The sequence below is a fragment of the Eptatretus burgeri genome, chromosome 16 (assembly GCF_056783735.1).
Source record: "Eptatretus burgeri isolate ZD-2024b chromosome 16, Ebu_testis_v1, whole genome shotgun sequence".
Lineage (NCBI taxonomy): Eukaryota > Metazoa > Chordata > Myxini > Myxiniformes > Myxinidae > Eptatretus > Eptatretus burgeri.
This window is the reverse complement of record NC_140976.1, coordinates 62930245-62950602: the sequence shown is the minus strand read 5'-3', so window position 1 is coordinate 62950602 and position 20358 is coordinate 62930245. Positions and strand designations below refer to the sequence as shown.

At 45.8% G+C, this 20358-nt stretch overlaps 1 protein-coding gene across 5 annotated transcripts in view; it reads right to left on the bottom strand.

The window, feature by feature from the left end:
• The window catches only part of LOC147011191 (glycine receptor subunit alphaZ1-like), a 151540-nt gene that overhangs the window by 28029 nt on the left and 103153 nt on the right, over window positions 1-20358 (bottom strand). For all 5 annotated transcript variants that reach the window (XM_085860399.1, XM_085860400.1, XM_085860398.1 and 2 more), the window contains one exon: window positions 2673-2810. In XM_085860399.1, the coding sequence (XP_085716525.1) occupies window positions 2673-2810 (138 nt within the window). The remainder of the gene's footprint in view (window positions 1-2672; window positions 2811-20358) is intronic.

Below are 20358 nucleotides of genomic sequence, written 5' to 3'. Positions count from 1 at the left end.
ACCCCTCGATCCCATGATAACTGTGTTAATCCACACCCCTCTATCCCATGATAATGCGTTAATCCACACCCCTCTATCCCATGATAACAATGCGTTTATCCACACCCCTCTATCCCATGATAACAATGCGTTAATCCATACCCTCCATCCCGTGATAACACTGTGTTAATCCACACCCCTCTATCCCATGATAACAATGCGTTAATCCACACCCCTCTATCCTGTGATAACACTGTGTTAATCCACACCCCTCTATCCCCTGATAGCACTGTGTTAATCCACACCCCTCTATCCCATGATAACAGTGTTAATCCACACCCCTCTATCCCATGATAGCACTGTGTTAATCCACACCCCTCTATCCCATGATAACAATGCGTTAATCCACACCCCTCTATCCCGTGATAACAGTGTTAATCCACACCGCTCTATCCCATGATAACAACTCGTTAATCCACACCCCTCTATCCCATGATAACACTGTGTTAATCCACACCCCTCTATCCCATGATAACACTGTGTTTATCCACACCCCTCTATCCCATGATAACACTGTATTAATCCACACTCCTCTATCCCATGATAACAATGCGTTAATCCACACTCCTCTATCCCATGATAACAATGCGTTAATCCACACCCCTCTATCCCATGATAACACCGTGTTTATCCACACCACTATATCCCTAACCAACACATTCATAACCTGAGAGTACGGTGTTCATGACCTGCGATTCATAAGCTGGGGTAAAGTTGGCCTACAGTGAGATTACAAAAATACATTACAGTTCAAAGGGTCGAAAACTTTCACATAGTAAGCAAACATGACTGTTTTGTGCTGTATATGAAAGAGGAAATAGTCTGAAAGGGTGGAGTGAACTCATACCAAAGAGTCATAATTATCAGCTCGACTGGTTGCATCGTAATATGCTGGTGAATAAAGCCTTCTATTTGTTAATGAGGAATAATTCCTTTTTAAATTGTTTTTCACTCAGAAGATTTTCCTCTACTGCAGCATCACACAGTCGCCTCGTAGCCAGGACGCTGGAAATATTTTGGGTTGAAATCTGGCAGAAGGCAGCAGTCTGAAATTCTCTGCACTTGGAATCTGAGCTAGGCTCAAGAGAGTTATTACATTGATATCAGCCATGTTGGTAAAACACCAGAGAAGGCACTGTTCACAATCTCAAGAAATCAGGGGGAAATAAGACTGGGCATTCAGAAGAAAACATTGAGACTGAAACAATCTGTCACTCAAAGTCCAAGGAGATCCTCTCGCCGGCGCTCACAAGAGCTTGGTCTTTCACATACTGCTGGCTTTCAGATCCTGAGGAAAGACATGGAACTTTATCCATACAAAGTGCAGATCAAACACTCTCTCAAAGACACTGACAAGGCAGCAAAGTTTGGCAGCAGGGTCACATCCTTCATGACAGAGTCTCCCCATTCCCCAGATCTCAACCCGCTGGACTTCTGTATGTGGGGCTACGAGAAGGAGAATGTTTAAAAAGACAAGCCTCCTAATATCCAGCATCTTAAGAGGGTTATTGAAGAGTGTTGAGACACTCCTCAATCGCTCTCAAAAGTATCGCTGAAGCACCAAATTGAGAGATCGTAAAATCGCCGAATTGTTCATCCACAGCATTGTTGATGAATGTCATCCAGCCCAGCACAATAATGGCTGAAGCACTTACAACGATTCTAATGGAAGGAAGCGACATTTTCCATCTCACCTCTGACATGCAAGAGGGTGATGCAGAACCTTGTTGTCAGAGTGAATGCTTGCCTGGCATGCAGTGGAGGTCATATCAAATAGGTCATCCATACCGTTCCATCTTCGCAAATCAACCTGTCAAAAAAATAAATCTCCCAAGTCTCACGTTTATGATGGATGATTGTTCATTTTGAATCTTGCACACCTTTTTCAAAATAAAGTATTGAAATAGTACCAAGACTTTTGAAACACCACGTTGTTTGTATGGTCCACATGCGGTGCCAGTCCACACTATCGTGGATCACTCTTAATGGGCTTCGGACAGCCTGGGATTGGCACCAGAATGCTACCTCTGAAAAGGCCGGGGTAAATACATTCCTGTAAGCGGATTTCAAAAAGAAAGCAACGAGAAGGGCACTTGGTAGAGCGGATACCTCCGCCACACAATGCCTGATCCAGTAGAACATATCGGGCCCGATATTTTTTTTAAATATCATGCTATATATCGTTTTTGGCCTCATCTCTCAATGGTGAAGAATCACTAAATATATATATATATATATATATATATATATATATATATATATATATATTTATATATATTGTATCCAGATTCGGATCTTCACTGGAATCGAATCAGTTCTTCCTTGTCAAAGACCCAACCTGCCCACAAAATTTCATCCGAATCCGTCCACAACTTTTTGAGATATCCTGCACACAAGCAGACAAACAGGGGTGAAAACGTAACCTCCTTCCTCCTTCGGTGGCGGAGGTAATAACTGGGATCAACAGCCGTATGCACTTGTGGTTAAAAGCTCTTCTGATTTTGGCACCACCGGAAGCAAATTTGGCACAACAGAAATATACTGGTCGCATCAAAATATGCAGCGACATTCAACACAGCTGAGTGGAAAGGTGGGAAGGGGTGTCAAAATTGACCCATTTTTTTTGTACCCACCTGTATTGTAGTGCTTGGTACAGTAGATCAAGTCCTGTTCATCCTTGAGCAAAAACTGTGGAAGAGTGAGCCCCTCAGCCACCTGCAATGCTCCCTCTTTTTTCCACTCAAAAATGAGGTCGTTCATGGTGTAACCAACTGTTCAAACACAAACACAAGCGATAATTTAACTGCCTTGGCAGTCAAACAATGTTAATGGAACGGAGGATATGTGACATTTGATGCTTAGTGACTCTCCCAGCTCGCTGTTGATTCATAAAGGGAGGGGGGGAAGGGATAGGGGCCTATCCCCCTTCAAATATTTCAGGTGGAATTGTCAAATTTGCTGGACGATGTGTGAGCAGTGAGTTTTTGTGAAGGCAAATGTAGAAATCTGAAAGGTGGAACCATGCTTAATTTTGCTGATGGAAGCAAAAACAAATAATTCCTCCTCGACTAGAAGTGCGTATTTAACTACATAGAGAATACAGTCACACGTTGAAATGTTCACATGTCGTATGCATGAAAGCACACAATGTGCAAGTGACACACTTTGACTAAATTGTCCACAAATGTTTGAGATTTTGTTGTTCTCCCCCTCTTCCCTTTAAAAGGGGTGAGGACCAATGACACCAGGATTCTACCCTGCCTTGACCACGATACTCCCCCACCATCACCTTTCCTCAGCCAACTCCCTCCACTCTCCAACCACCCAGACCTTACAGATATCCCTCCTCACACAATCCTCCAATCTCAACTGTGGTCTACCTATTTTCCTCAGACCTTGCTCCCTCAATACATTCACTCTCTTTGCCATTCTCTCTTCCCCCATCGGCACCAAGTGTCCAGCCCATCCATACATCCATCCATTGGGACCATACTCTGTGCAGAGCGTTGGTGCTGCCTCAGCAGTCTCCTGGACTATTGGGCACAGTCCTGGACGGGTCGCCACTCTGACTAAGTGTCCAGCCCGTCTCAGCCGGTATGTCACCAATCTCCCCATCAAACTCATCTGTACACCAATCTCCTCCCTCAGTTCATTCATCCTCCTATCCACCCTCTTTACTCCCACAATTCTCGTGACCCAGTTGTTGTTGCAAACCTGCAGCCTCTGTTGTTGTCTCTCTGTCAGTGCCACCGTCTCCAGGTCATAAAGGTAGTCCGTCGTTACACATGACATCATAACCTTTCCTTTCAATTTTCTTGATATCTTTCTGTCTGACATTACTCCCTCGACCCTCCTCCATGCATTTATATGCACCTGAATCCTACTCCCCACTTTTGCCGAGGACTTACCATCCCCGGTCACTGTTCCTCCCAAATACTCAAACCTATTTCCCCATCTGATCTCTTCACACTCTAACGTGATATTTTTCTTTTTTTTTTATATACCTTGTCGAGGCTCGTATGAGAGCTAACACACAACGCACATCAAGGGGGGCATGAGACAAGAGGGGAGGGAGTGGGAAGGACAAAATAGTGGGGAACAGAGACATTTGGAGATCTGTGGAAGGGAGAGGGATGGGATGGGGATCATGGGGAATAGAAGATGGACATTACAGGGACTTTCAGGAAGGAATGCAGGGTATTTGAAGTAGGTGGGCTTGGGTGGCTTATCGGAGGTAGAAAAGATCGAGGATTTTGGATGGGGGATGATAAGAGGTGGTGGTGAACAGCTGTTTTGAAGGCCTGGAGGCAAGAATGGGAATGAATAGAGTGAGGGAGTTTATTCCAAAGGCGGGAAAAAAAAGAGGAATGAAAGAGTGAAGGTGAGCAGTGATTCGTGATTTTGGTAGTTTTACCAGAAGCGGGTTGTTGGCGGACCTTGAGCGCCCTGCGGAAATGTGGTGGGGACAAATTGCAGAGAGAGCGGGGGGGGGGGCGAGGCTGGAAAGGAAACGGTAGAAGACAGAAAGACCACCGACCAACCTGCGGTGATTGAGTGAGAGGCCCAAAGACTCAGCCTCTTTGCGGGAGATGCCAATGATCCGAAATGCCTTGGTTTCTACAGCGTGAAGCCGAGAAAGGTGGGATGCAGGAGCACCAGCCCAGAGGGGAGAGCAGTACTCCATCAGGCTGCGGACAAAAGCTTTATAAGTGGTCAGGAGCTCAGGTGGGCCGAGGAAGGACCTTGCACGACGGAGGATTCCCAGTTGGCGACTGGCTTTGGAGGTGAGGTTTGCAATGTGGCTTTCCCAGGAAAGGTCATGGCAGATAGTGAGACCCAGAAGCCTGAAAGAAAGGACTTCTTCCAGAGGATTGTTGAGAAAGTGGATGGGGGGTTCCAAACGGTCCTTTCGAAGAGACATCGTGAGAGTGTGAGATTTCTCCGGATTGAAAGACATGTTCCACTCTTTGGACCAGTTTGTGATTTTATCCGGGTCTGCAGTGAGCGAAGAAGCTGCTGCTTGCCAGTCTGAGGGATGACCGATGGTGCGGCAGAGGGTGGAGTCATCAGCAAAGAGATATAGAGGATTTTCCAGAGTCGGAGAGATCACTGATGAAAACCAGAAAAAGAACAGGACCCAGAACGCTACCTCGAGGAACTCCAGCCTGCACAGGAAGAGGGGGGGGGATGAAAGAACTCCATTTATGGCCACACGTTGACTGCAACAGGAGAGGAAGTCTGCGAGCCATGAGTGGAGATGGCCTTGGATACCATAGGAAGAGAGTTTGGTGAGCAGGGCAGGGTGCCAGACTGTGTCAAAATTACGTAATATATCCAGGGATACGGCTCGGATTTCCTGTCTGGCATTGAGGGCTTCCATCCATTGTTGGGAGAGCAGAAGCAGCATATCCAGGGTAGAGTGACCTGGTCTGAAACCAAATTGATGATCAGCAATCAAACCATTGGAGAAGAGGAAGGATTTGATGTCTGAAGCGATGATGGATTCCATAACCTTGCTGATGATTGGGAGAAGGCTGATTGGTCTGTAGTTGCAGGGATCTGTTTTTGCACCTTTTTTGTGCAGGGCAGTGATGTTTGCTGATTTGCAAGCAGATGGCAGATGGCCTTGAGCAAATGAGAGGGTGAGAGAACAGAGAGAGGGTGAGCAAGAGCAGAAGAGCAGGCTTTGAGGACACATGGGCTGATTCCGTCTGGACCGGTTGCAGAATCTGAGTCAAGGTTTGACAGCAAGCTCTCCACTTGTCAGGAGAAAAGGACACAGAGTCCAGGGACAGTTGGGTGCGACTGGGTAAGGTGGGTAGAGAAAGTGATGGGTTTTGGAAACAATATTTAGCTGCAAACACCGAGTTTCGGCATTCAGCTTTTTCACGTGCAGTATCAGCAGTGCTGCCATTTGAGGTAAGGGAGGGGATGGAGGGGGAACATACACCAGAAACAGATTTCATTCGACGCCACCAGGATTTTGAGGAGGGAGAGAGGTTTGAGAGTTCAGACTTGAGATAAGAAAGATGTTGTTTTCTGGCTCTCCTGAGGGTAGATCCGCACTTGTTCGGAGCTTTATGGAAGGAACTGAGATTGCCCTCAGTTGGGTTTGCTTTCCATGAGGCAAAGGCAAGTTGTTTCAGGACAACTGCCTCACTAAAGCTTCAGTGAACCAAGGGTGGGAGGAAGGGTAGGACAACTGAAGATGAGAGGGGATAAATCTGTGCATGAGGGAGACCAAGTTTCTTTGAAAGAATTCCCAGGATGAGTTGATGTTGGATAAAGTAGAGATAGGAGACCAGTCTATAAGTTTGAGGGCTGCTTGGAGACCCTGCCAGTCGGCTTGAGTGAAATGCCAGACTCGACCGCGGTGAGGTGGTTCTCTGATAACAGTCAGAGAGATGTCCACTTTGACAAGGACGTGGTCAGAAGAACCGATTGGAGTGGAGGAAGAGCAGCAGATATTGTCAGGGAAATTTGTCAAAATCAGATCCAGAAGAGATGGAGTACCATTGGTTGAGATCCGGTTCGGGAAGTTGACCGATTGAGTCAGTCCCAATGAGTCGCAGAAACTTTTGCTGAGGTGCCATGACAGGTGATGGAGGTACCCACACCTAGCAAACTGGCATGACGACAATTGAAGTCACCACATATGAGGAAGAGAGAGTTTGGATGAGAAGATAGAAGTTGGTCCATGTTTTCGGATAGTGAGATGTAAATGGAGTCATCACTGTTAGGTGGATGGTACAGTACACATATAAACATGAGGTGGGAGTTGAGGGGAAGCCGTAGCCAGAGGTATTCCTGGGGGTGTGGGGGAGTGAGGGCAGTGCATGGAAAGTGAGGAATAGAGTCTTTGATGAAGAGATCAACTCCTCCACCAGAGCGAGGCTCAGGTCTGTCAAACCAGAGGAGGGAGTAACCAGGGAGAGATACTTGGGAGTCAGACACGTCTTGGGGGAGGAAAGTTTCTGTTAGGCAGATTTTGTCTGGTTTGTCGGTGGCAACCTGTATGGAAAGATATGAAATGTTTGAGCGTAGGCCCCGGATATTTGAGGTCCATACTTTTAATGAAGAGGGAGGGGAGGCGGCTTTGGGTGCAGGGGGTGGAGGGGGGGAGGGGGAGGGTTGGACAAGGGAGGGGGGGGGGGAGGTAAAGAGTGTTGTTGAAAGAGTGTGGGGGATTGCAGAATAGCGAGGGGAGGGGCCGAATGAGGAGGAGAAAAGGCTCTGTGGTGCGGGGGAGAGGGGGGACAAGAGAGGGGAAGAAGGCAGTTGAGGATTTGAGGAGGTGGAGTGAAGAGATGGAGGTGAGAGGGCAGTGGAAGGAGGCAGCTTTGTGGATGGGAGGGGGGCAACTTTGGGAAGGATGAGTGAGGGGGATGAATGGTGGGCGAAAGGTGAGGGGAGTGTTTTTGAGAGAGGTGAGAGGGAGGCTTGGAGGGAGAAGAGTGGGATGGTTGCTTTGAGAGTGAGGGGTGAGAGGAGTGAGTTGGCACTGAAGTTGGAAAAAAAGAATGGTTGATGGAAAGCGAACATTTATAGCAAACTGGGTCTTTTTTAAAGTTTTAGGTCAGTTATGCGATTAAACACATTTCTTGAGGGATGCAATAAAGGCGAATTCAGAGAATGGAGATAAGAAACGCTGTAACAGTTGGATTTTTTAGGCAAGGTATGAAGGAAAGGTCGAATTGGGAGCAGTCTGTTTAAATAGCAGAATAGTAGTGCATTCTGAAACAGTAAAGAGTACCACACGTGTGAAAGAGGAATATGAAACATGATAAGAGATCGTTTTTGTTATTATTATTAATGTTTGAGAGTTTTCAACAGATTAGGTCATGGAAGTGTTGTGGAAAACATCGAGGAAGAAGAAGAGGAAGAAGAAGAGGAGATGAAGAAGAAGAAGAATCGGAGAAAGGTTGCAGGGTTTATTTATTTATTTATTTATTTTAGATAAGAAATGGAGTGATTAGTTGGGATGGGGGACGTTAAGAAAGTGGGAAAGATAGAAATTGAAGATAATGGGGAGAAAAAACAAATAAGCACGATCGTACACCGAGGGGAAGAAAGGATAGGCCTCAAGCCTCAAGGATAGGCCTCAAGCACCCAGTAAGACAAGTTTGACGAAAACTCACAAAATAGCACGATTTTTGAAACAAAACCGAACTCGGAACACACAGTAACATGTAGGTGAGAAAATAAAGTTAAAACGGGACAGATAACGACCGTAAACTTAACTTTGCGATCGTCAGCAGGGAGCCCCCAAGGAGACCTGCCAATGCTCCAAACCCAGAACCGGAAGTCAAAATTTCTTTTCTCTGCTGCCCGACCCACATCACCTCAGTCTTCTCCACACTCATCTTCAGCCCATGCTTCCCAAATTCCTTCTTCCAATCCCCTAGTACTTCCTGCATCTCCCACCCAATTTCCATCACAACAGCCAGATCATCTGCAAACAGCATCCTCCCCATACTACCCCTCAAGCTCACCTTCCTGCTTACCAGCTCCATCACCATGATAAGCATGAGTGGGCTAAGAGCACTTCCCTGCCTCAAACTGATGTTGATGCTACACTCCTCAGACATCCCAGAACCAACAAAAACTTTCCTTTGTTCCATTGTACATCCCTTCCACCAACCTGACTTCTGCTTCCGGCACTCGCATCCATCTCAGTGTCACCATCACCATCTCTCTCGGGAAAATATCGTGCTATAAATCACATTTATATGTCGTTATCATGCTGTATAGATATCTATATAGAAATCGAGATATTGTGTGATATATTGTTTCTGGCCCAATCTCTCAACGGTGACGAATCACTTTAAAAAAGTTATAGTATCCGGATCTGGATCTTCACCAAAATTGAATCAATTTGTCCTTAAGATAATGAATGGCTTACCTCCATGAAAGGCTTATCGTTGGTCAGTCCAAATTCAGCTTGCAGGGGACTGAGCCATCATTTTGATTCACCCTATTCAAACAAGTCTTGCCTTGAAAACACGATCTACTCTCAAGGACCAATTAAAGTATATATAATCAACATATTATTTTGGACTAGAGAATCGGATCTCGTGGACTAAATAAGTATCGAAATCTGGAGTGAAATCTGAAAAATTTAACGAATGAGTGATTGTTATACCGAAGTGTATTTATTTAAGCAAAGCATTAAACTCAATTTTTTCTATTGTTCAGACGATTACATTGGGTGAAGAAAAGATGAAGGAATGTGCAGAAAGTGTAACTTCATTGAGCGCACCAAAAATAATTCACCAACGGAGGTGCAGGTGATGTGTTGGTATAATTTATGTACATGATAACACCATCGTGTCATAGAGTCAGTCACTGTGCTTCTTTGGTCAATTGCAAATATATATACTGCTAACACCTATGTACAGTATACTATTAGGGGATACCCGGCATTGGCCAGCTGTGGGGGTGGGTGGTTGGGGGGGGGGGGTCGGCAGGGTGAGCTTTCCCGGTGGTGGTTTTGGAACGTGTTGGACATTGAAAAGCTTCGGAGTTGTTGGCCTCATGATGGTTACCTTTTGCCTAAGGGTCTGACCCTACATCCCAACATACACCTTATAGCGGCCTTTGGTGGCCTCAAAACGGATGTCAAGGCCAATCTGTGGTTGCTCCAACCCCACATTCTGAAGAACCTACACCCAAAACTTGGGGCGTCTCGGTGCTACGGTTCGGCTGTGAAAGAATAACGTACAAACATACAAACACTTGAAAAATATACATGTACAGTACTGGGTTGGGTGTACCTTAGATCGTGCCAACCGCAGAACATTATTACCTCCACCACCGAAGGTGAAGGAGGTTATGTTTTCACCCCTATCTGTCTGTCTGTTTGTGTGCAGGCTATCTCAAAAGTTGTGGACGGATCCAGATGAAATGTTGTGGACAAGTTCGGTGTGTGACAAGGACGAACAGATTAGATTTTGGTGAAGATCCGGATCCGGATCCGACTACTACAATTTTAAAAGTGATTCTTCACCATTGAGAGATCGGGCCAAAAACGATATAGTACCGTGTGGCATGATATTTCAAAAATGTATTGGGCCCGATATGTTCTCGTGTATCAGTCATTGTGTGGCGGACGTGTGCGCTCTACCGAGTTCCCTTCTAGTTTCCTATACAATTATGTAGTAATTATCACACAAGGAAAAATTAACTTTAATTGTTCTTCTTTTAATAAACCTCGAGATGATAAATGAAGTTGAAGGTATTTTAGGATATGCCTGTTTCAATTAACTGTACTGTATTTTTTTTCTACAAGAGTGAGGCTCATGAAAGAGAAAGGTTAAATTGAAAGAGGGGAAGCGTAGCAACTGGGCACAACCGGAAATGGAATAAACGAACAGAAGAGGGAGAGACAGAGGAAAGAGAGAGACGGGGAGAGAGAGAGAGAGAGAGAGAGAGAGAGAGAGAGAGAGAGAGAGAGAGAGAGAGAGAGAGAGAGAGAGAGAGAGAGAGAGAGAGAGAGAGAGAGAGAGAGAGAGAGACAGAGACAGAGACAGAGACAGAGACAGAGACAGAGACAGAGACACAGACACAGACCACTGAAATCAGCAAGTAATAAGGTTGGGTTTGGAGGGGTTAATGGGAGTAATAAATATCATGGTTCAGGATGGGGGATGGTATGAGGCAGTGGTGAAATGCGTGCTTGAAACCCTGGAGGGAAGAGTGAGAGAGAACAGTACTGTGTCTGGAAGGTTGTGCCATAGCCGGGAGAAGCGAGGAATAAGGGAGTTGAGGTGTTCAATCAGCCTTGGTTTTGGGAGTTTAACCCAGAGTGGTTTGTGGAAGGATGCTTGCATCCTGGAGTTGCTGAAGCGGTTCAGAGGATTGATAGAGTGGAGGGAGCAATGTTGGAGGATAGACGGCAAAAAAACAGAGAGGTTGCCAACCTGCCTGCAATGTGAGAGCAACAGACATTGTGCTTCGGCCTGATCACGGGACATTCCAAACGATGAACTCGCTTAATCAAATCGATATTCATGACAGTTGGGTAGTAGTTTGTACATCATGCATTCATACCGTCCCACATACAGTATCACATTGCGAAGTCAAAGCCAATTCAAATGGACAAATTAGTGGGCAAAGTTAATGCGTATTAATTAAAGATGTGTACATAATCAACAAATTAAATGTGGAGAGATGAACACGAGTGCACTTCATCATGTTAATGCTAAACCTCGGTGTTCGTTTAATAAGGGGCATTAGACTGTGTACTCTCCTTCAAACCAATCTTGCTGATCTCCTTCCATATATCAATGACACGTCATGACGACTGTGGGATCATGCTTGTACTGTTCAGTTGCGTGCATGCATCCATTGTAATCTTTGCCCCCTTGAGCCCCAGCAGATTACACCCCCTCCCCTCAAAAACATTCACATCCTCCGACACTTATAAACCACACCGAAGGAGAGGGCATTGCATTTTGGGTCCATTTGTTTGTTTGTCTGTCTGTCTGTCTGTCTGTTTGTTTGTTTGTCCGCACAGAACTTTCGTGTTTTCTCCGCAACTGCTTGACGGATTGAGATAATTTTTTTCAAAATAGGTGCGAAGACTCATGTAGAATGTTTCAATGCTAATTATGATGTTATAGGTCACGTGGTGTGGCAGCCATGTTGGAAAAATGGAAATACTTTGGACCTCTGTAGCTCTGAAACCGCACCAAGGAAAAAATTGAAACTTGGCACATGGCAAGGACTCCTCATGGGGAATACGTGTGATTTTTAATGACATCATAGGTGCCTTCTTAAAAGACGTCATAATTGCATATGTAGAACGCTACATCTGATCAGTATGAAAACTTTTGAGGGTCATCTTGGGATAAAATGGTCCACAGACAAAACATTTATGACGTCATTGGTCATGTGATTACAAGAGGGGCGGGAGTGGGAAGGACAAAACAGTGGGGAACAGAGACATTATGAGATCTGTGGAAGGGAGAGGGATGGGACGGAGAACATGGGGAATAGAAGATGGACATGACAGGGACTTTCAGGAAGGAAAGCAGGGAATTTGAAGGAGGTGAGCTTGGGTGGATTATCGGGGGTAGAAAAGATTGAGGATTTGCATGGGGGATGATAAGAGATGGTAGTGAACAGCTGTTTTGAAGGTTGGAGGGAAGAATGGTAATGAATAGAGTGAGGGAGTTTATTCCAAAGGTGGGAAAAAAGAGGAATGAAAGAGTGAAGGTGAGCAGTGATTCATGATTTTGGTAGTTTTCCCAGAAGGGGATTGTTGACGGACCTTGAGCGCCCTGTGGAAATATGGTGGGGACAAATCGCAGAGAGAGCAGGGGGGGCGAGGCTGGAGAGGAGACGATAGAAGACAGAAAGACCACCGATCAGCCTGCAGTGAGAGAGTCAGAGGCCCAAAGACTTAGCCTCATTGCGGGAGACGCCAATGATCCGAAATGCCTTGGTTTCCAAAGCGTGAAGCCGAGAAAGGTGGGAGGCAGGAGCACCAGCCCAGAGGGGAGAGCAGTACTCCATCAGGCTGCAGATGAAAGATTTGTAAGTGGTCAGGAACTCTGGTGGGCCGAGGAAGGACTTTGCACGACGGAGGATTCCCAGTCGGCGACTGGCTTTGGAGGCGCGGTTTGAAATGTGGCTTCCCCAGGAAAGGTCATGGCAGATAGTGAGACCCAGAAGCTTGAAAGAAAGGACTTCTTCCAGAGGATTGTTGAGAAAGTGGATGGGGGGGTTTTCTAAACGGTCCTTTCAGAGAGACATAGTGAGAGTGTGAGGTTTGTCCGGATTGAAAGACATGTTCCACGTGTTGGACCAGTTTGTGATTTTACCCACATCTGCAGTGAGCGAAGAAGCTGCTGCTTGCCGGTCTGAGGGATGACCGATGGTACGGCAGAGGATGGAGTCATCAGCAAAGAGATAAAGAGGATTTTCCAGAGAGTAGGAGAGATCTTTGATGAAAACCAGAAAAAGAACAGGGCCCAGAACACTACCTTGAGGGACTCCAGCCTGGACAGGAAGAGGAGATGAAAGAACTCCATTTAGGGCCATACATTGACTGCGACAGGAGAGGAAGTCTGCGAGCCATGATTGGAGATGGCATTGGATACCATAGGAAGAGAGTTTGGTGAGCAGGGCAGGGTGCTAGACTGTGTCAAAAGCATGTTTGTTGTATTGTTACGAATTTGGAAGCTTACTGCACACAACAGTCAGGGTTCCTATAGCTTAGTTATTTCGATAAGTATATGTTTTCAGTTAGGGTCCCATCCCTTGTCTAATGGGAATTAAATGTACGTGCGCTGTGCGTTATTTTAATAGTTAGGATTTTTACACCCCTCATAACAACAACAACACGCCTTCACCTCGCTTCCTCACACCGACGCCATTGTCTTCCTGCGTTCAACCACGTACGTTTCCTCGGCCACCAGAGCTCCGACTCCGCTCCAGAGAGATGGAATGTTCCCCGCGACCAATGAGAGGCGAGACGTCGCAAACATCGACTTTCTCACGAACCCTCAACCAATGGGAGGCGTAAGACACCACAGTCATACACTTTCTCATGAACCCCGGACCAATGGGAGGCGAGACGTCCCCAACGGTGATCCTCCTCACGACACCCCATCCCACAGGAGAAATGCCATATAAGAAACGCCAGGGCCTTGGAAAAGTCAGTCAGTGTGAACGTCAGCGTCAGGTTCGGCTTGGCAGTGATCAGGTTCGAGGTGCCGGAGATCGACTCGTCTGGTCTGGTCGGCTTGGCAGTGATCGGGTTTGAGGTGCCGGAGATCGACTTGTCTGGTCTGGTTGGCTTGGCGCTGCCTGGCGTCTAACGCTTTTCCTCCGTCCCTGGTGCTTGGAGTGGCATCGTGTTGCGGGTTGGAGTACTGTCGAGCCAGATCGTGGAAGACCACACGAGGTGGACAGGTCAAAGTGCAGGCTCTGGTCTCCAGCTCCCTTTCCTCGAGCTGGAAGACTTCAATAAAGACCATTGGGGTCAACTTCTGTGTGTGTGTGTGTGTGTGTGTGTCTGTGTGTGGGCCCGTCTATAAGTAAAACTGTTAAGTGCCTTGTACATTATTTACATTTCATTTCTATTAGTCGTGATAACTCTGCCCTTACGTGCCCCCCTCATTTCCCTATTGTAAATAAATATCCTATTGTTGAATGTATCAGCTCGTCCTCGTCCTTTCCTTCATTGACTTAGCATGCTGCGTGTTGGGGAAATTAGCAAGGCTGTTGTGCCGCCGTAAGGGGACATCTGGACCGACGGGACTTTGGTGACCGTCCACTCAAGTCGCACACGGTTCGAGTACGCTAAGCAGCTCGTTCCGTACGGGTGCTGTCGAGGGTGTGGAGACTCGGTAAATCGCCACATGGTCTCTAGGTATTTTGAAAATTGGCGAATAACCCTGTACCACGTGGTAGAAATATTGACCCTTCATGGTCCGAGAGGGACCCATACTTTTCCGGAGTTTATTGAAAAGGTACGATCTAAATTCTGGGCGATCGGTCGAGCCGACTCTGCAGCTCCATCTAGCGGTCTTGCTAGTCGCCGATACCCGGCCCCGCAACAATATATCTTGGGATATGGCTCTGATTTCATGTCCGGCATTGATGACCTGCATCCATTGTTGGGAGAGCAGAAGCAGCATATCCAGGGTAGAGTGACCTGGTCTGAAACCAAATTGATGATAGGAAATCAAGCCATTGGAGAAGAGGAAGGATTTAATGTCTGACGTGATGATGGATTCCATAACCTTGCTGATGATTGGCAGAAGGCTGATTGGTCTGTAGTTGCAGGGATCTGTTTTTGCACCTTTTTTATGCAGGGCAGTAATGTTTGCTGATTTCCAAGCAGATAGCAGATGACCTTGAGCAAATGAGAGGGTGAATAGAACAGAGAGAGAGAGGGTGAGCAAGAGCAGAAGAGCAGGTTTTTTAGGACACGTGGGCTGATGCTGTCTGGACCGGTTGCAGAATCTGAGTCGAAGTTTGACAGCAAGCTATCCACCTTGTCAGGAGAAAAGGACACAGAGTCCAGGGACAGTTGCGTGTGACTGGGTAAGGTGGGTAGAGAAAGCGATGGGTTTTGGACACAAGATTTAGCTGCAAACACCGAGTTTAGGCATTCAGCCTTTTCACGTGCAGTATCAGCAGTGCGGCCATTTGGGGTAAGGGAGGGAATGGAGGGGGAACATACACCAGAAACAGATTTGATTAGATGCCACCAGGATTTTGAGGAGGGAACGAGGTTTGAAAGTTCAGACTTGATCTTAGAAAGATGTTGTTTTCTGGCTCTCCTGCGGGTAGATGCACACTTGTTCCGAGCTTTATGAAACGAAATGAGATTACCCTCAGTTGGGTTTGCTTTCCATGAGGCAAAGGCAAATTGTTTCAGGACAACTGCCTCACCACAAGCTTCAGTAAACCAAGGGCGGGAGGAAGGGTAGGACAACTGAAGACGAGAGGGGATAAATCTGTGCATGAGGGAGAGCAAGTTTCTTTGAAAGACTTCCCAGGATGAGTTGATGTTGGAGAAAGTAGCGATAGGAGACCAGTCTATAAGTTTGATGGCTGCTTGGAGACCCTGCCAGTCGGCTTGAGTGAAATGCCAGACTCGACGGCGTTTAGGTGGTTCTCTGATAATAGCCAGAGAGATGTTCACTTTGACAAAGACGTGGTTTGAAGAACCGATTGTCAGATATTGGAAGATACCCTGCAGAGGAAGAGCAGCAGATATTGTCAGGGAAATTTGTCAAAATGAGATCCAGAAGAGATGGAGTACCATTGGTTGAGATCCGGGTCAGGAAGTTGACTGATTGAGTCAGTCCCAATGAGTCGCAGAAAGCTTTTGCTGAAGTTCCATAACAGGTGAGAGAGGTGCCCACACCTAGCCAACTGGCATGATGACAATTGAAGTCGCCACATATGAGGAAGAGACAGTTTGGATGAGAAGATAGAAGTTGGTCCATGTTTTCGGATAGTGAGATGTAGATGGAGTTATCACTGTTTGGTGGACGGTTCAGTACACATATACACATGAGGTGGGATTGGAGGGGAAGCTGGAGCCAGAGGTATTCCTGGGGTTGTGGGGGAGTGAAGGCAGTGCATGGAGAGTGAGGAATAGAGTCTTTGATGAAGAGAGCAACTCCTCCACCAGGGCGAGGCTCAGGTCTGTCAAACCGGAGGAGGGAGTAACCAGGGAGAGATACTTGGGAGTCAGACATGTCTTGGGGGAGGAAAGTTTCTGTTAGGCAGATTATGTCTGGTTTGTCAGTGGCAACCTGTATGGAAAGATCTGAAAGGTTTGAGCGAAGGCCCCGGATATTTGAGGTCCACACTGTTAATGAAGAGGGAGGGAGGAGGCTTTGGGTGCAGGGGTGGGAGGGGAGGGGGAGGGTAGGACAAGCGATGAGGCGGGGGAGGATAGGATAAGGGATGAGGCGGGGAAGGTGAGGAGGGTTGTTGAAAGAGTGTGGGGGGTTGCAGAATCGCTAGGGGAGGGGGCCGGATGAGGAGGAGAAAAGGCTCTGTGGTGCTGGGGAAGAGGGTGAACAAGAGAAGGTGAAGAAGGCAGTTGAGGATTTGAGGAGGTGGAGTGAAGAGATGGAGGTGAGGGGGCCGGGGAAGGAGGCAGCTTTGTGGATGAGAGGGGGGGGCAACTTTGAGAAGGGTGAGTGAGGGGGTGAATGGTGGGAGAAGGGTGAGTGGGGAGAGTTGAGGGAGAAAGGTGAGGGGGTTATTTTTGAGATTGGTGAGAGGGAGGCTTGAAGGGAGAAGAGTGTGATGGTTGCTTTTAGAGGGAGGGGTGAGAGGGGTGAGTTGGCACTGAAATTGGAAAAAAAGAATGGTTGATGGAAAGCGAACATTCATCGCAAACTGGGTTTTTTAAGTTTCCGGTCAGAGATGCGATTAAACACGTTTCTTGATGGATGCAATAAAGGCGAATTCAGAGAATGGAGAGAAGAAATGCTGGAACAGTTGGATTTTTGAGGCAAGGTATGAAGGAGAGGTCGAATTGAGAGCAGTCTGTTTAAATAGTAGAAGAGTAGTGCATTATGATACAGTAAAGAGTACCACACGTGTGAAAGAGGAAGATGAAGCATTATAAGAGATCGTTTATATTATTATTATTATTATTATTATTATTATTGTTATTATTGTTTGAGAGAGTTTTCATCAGATTAGGTCATGGAAGTGTTGTCGAAAAAATTGTGAGGTGAATGGTGAAATTGCATCGATAAACGCAGGGGGTGTAAACAGATCACGTGGTTACAGGAGAAGCAATTGGCTATGGGAGGTGTATAGTCAAAAGTGAAATTATTTATTTTAAATAAGGATTGCGTAACATTTGGAAAAGGGAAGGTTGAAGTAAAATCGTGGAAGTGTGTGGTGAATTTGGAACGGTAAACGCAGTGTGAAGCTACTGGGTCGATGAAAAGTACCAGGAAGAGTAGAGAGACACGTGGTTACAGGAGGTGTCGAGATCGAAAGGATACAAGGAAGACTATTATTTTTTGATGTATTTTTAAAGAGCAGGTAAGATTCGGGAATGGAAGGTTGTAGATCAGAAGACATTGTGAAGGTAATGGCGAGAGAGGGTCAGCTCAGTAGAATAAAGATGGTGTGCCGGCAGGAGGAAGAAGAAGAATTTGAGGAGGAAGAAGAAGAAGAAGAAGGATCGAGACTTGTGAGGGTGCAAGGAGAAAGGTAGTTTTTTGTGGGGGTGGGGATTTAAGACAAGAAATAGTGTTAAGTTGGGAGGGATGGGGGATGTTGGAAAAGTGGGGAAGATAGAAATTGAAGGTAATGGGGAGAAAATACAAATAAACATGATCGTACACCGAGGGGAACGATGGGTCGGCCTCAAGCACCTGGTAAGACAAGGTCGACGAAAACTCACAAAATAGCACGATTTTTAAAACAAAACCGAACTCGGAGCACAAAGTAACATGAAGGTGAGAAAATAAACAGTTAAAACAGGACAGATAACTACCGGAAACTTAACTTTGAGATCGTCAGAAGAGAGCCCTGAAGGAGACGCTCCAAACCCAGAACCAGAAGTCCAAACCGGATTTGGCAGCCATATTGTTTTGTTTTTTTTTACTTCAAAAATCTTCTTCTCTGAAGTGGCTGAACAGATCAAGGCAAAACTTTACACGTATGACTGCCTATCCATGAGGAACAAAATATTCACACATATGATGTGATAGGTCACATGGTTTGGCAGCCATATTGAATTTACCCTAAAACCTATAAAAAAAATCTTCTCCAGAATGGTTGATCAAATCGAGGTGAAACGTCACACAAATGTTCCTCAAGCCATAGGTGTATAAGTTTGTTTAGAAATCTTTTCTTTCAAGCTTCTAGGTCTCACTATCTGCCATGACCTTTCCTGGGAAAGTCACATTTCCAACCTCGCCTCAAAAGCCAGTCGCCGACTGGGAATCCTCCGTCGTGCTAAGTCCTTCCTCGGCCCTCTTGAGCTCCTGACCACTTACAAAGCTTTTGTCCGTAGCCTGATGGAGTACTGCTCTCCCCTCTGGGCTGGTGCTCCTGCCTCCCACCTTTCTGGGCTTCACGCTGTCGAAACCAGGGCATTTAAGATCATCGGCATCTCCCGCAATGAAGCTGAGTCTTTGGGCCTCTCACTCAATCACCGCAGGTTGGTCGGTGGTCTTTCTGTCTTCTACCGACTCCTCTCCAGCCTTGCCCCCTGCTCTCTCTGCGATTTGTCCCCACCACATTTCCACAGGGCGCTCAAGGTCCGCCAACAACCCCCTTCTGGTAAAACTACCAAAATCACAAATCACTGCTCATCTTCACTCTTTCATTCCTCTTTTTTCCCGCCTTTGGAATAAACTTCCTCACTCTATTCTTTCCCATTCTTCCCTCCAGGCTTTCAAAACAGCTGTTCACCACCACCTCTTATCTTCCCCCATCCAAATCCTCGATCTTTTCTACCCCGATAATCCACCCAAGCCCACTTCCTTCATTTCTCCTGCTTTCCTTCCTGAAAGTCCCTGAAATGTCCATCTTCTCTTCGCCATGTTCCCCGTCCCATCCCCATCCCTCTCCCTTCCACAGTTCACCTAATGTGTCTGTTCCCCACTGTTTTGTCCCTTCCACTCCCGCCCCTCTTGTCTCATGCCTCCTTGCTGTGAGTTGTGTGTTAGCTCTCATACGAGCCTCGACCAAGGTATACAAAAAAAAAAAAAAATTAATCAGTCACATGGTTTGGCAGCCATATTGGATTGAAGAAAAATATTAAATAATGTTTTCTCTGGAACTGATTAATGAGTTGATGTGAAACTTCACATTTATAGTCTAGCAGTGATGGGGAATACATGTTTTAAATTTCAACTTGATCGGACGCATGGTCTGGCAGCTAGAATAATTTAATTTTTTGATATGGTTTCTTTTTGGGTTATTTATTTATTTATTTATTTTGAATAATTCTCACTTGGCTGTGTCTGGATGGGTTTGAGGGTAGAGGAGTAGCAGCTGAAATGTGAATCCTCTCCAGGTTCCTCCTGATAACTTCATCTTTGCTTTTTGCTTGTTCTGGTTCCTTCTGATGACTCCAATGCAGGACTTGTACCTATTTGGTCTTCCATTTGATTTGAATTGAATTAATTTATTTTAATCCCGTTCTAAATTTAATTGAATCATGAATAATTATTTCTTTAAAGTCAGGGGTCAGGGTCAGGTGTCCAATCAAAGCGGAACGCCTTGGTACCCGGTCATCACTGCCAGCAAGTGGCAGTTCTAATTATGTCTCTTATTAATTACGGAACACACCAGTACACAAACACCACACAAAATACACCACACAAAAGAAGTCCTGGCGAGGGTCTGCGATCTCTGATTGCTCTTTTTCTTGTTTGTTAAGAAATTGAATTGTTAGAACAATAGCAGCCATTTACAGCAGCCCTATTTCGCACCTGGTCATGTTGTCAAACACCTGGCATCAACGGAGTAAAATTATCGGAAATGTAGCAAAAATTGCCAGAAGTGAGCAGCTGCCGCTGAGCATGACAAAGATGTGTCTTCAAAGTCTCTCTTACTTCTTGCTCCAAGAAAAATCTGTTTTTAATTTTCCTCGTGTGCTCTTAAATCACATTCAATTGCTTTCTTTTACTTTTCAATTCTGTTTTCTCAAATGTTTCATCTTTTATTAAAAATTAATCTACAATGGTTGCTACCAATAATTGACCTCAAACAAATTAATCGACATGTAAAATTGTACCGTTTGCCTTAACGAATATTCGGATTAATTGGGACTGCACGGTATTATTTATTTTATACTTAAGCGCAATATGTGAA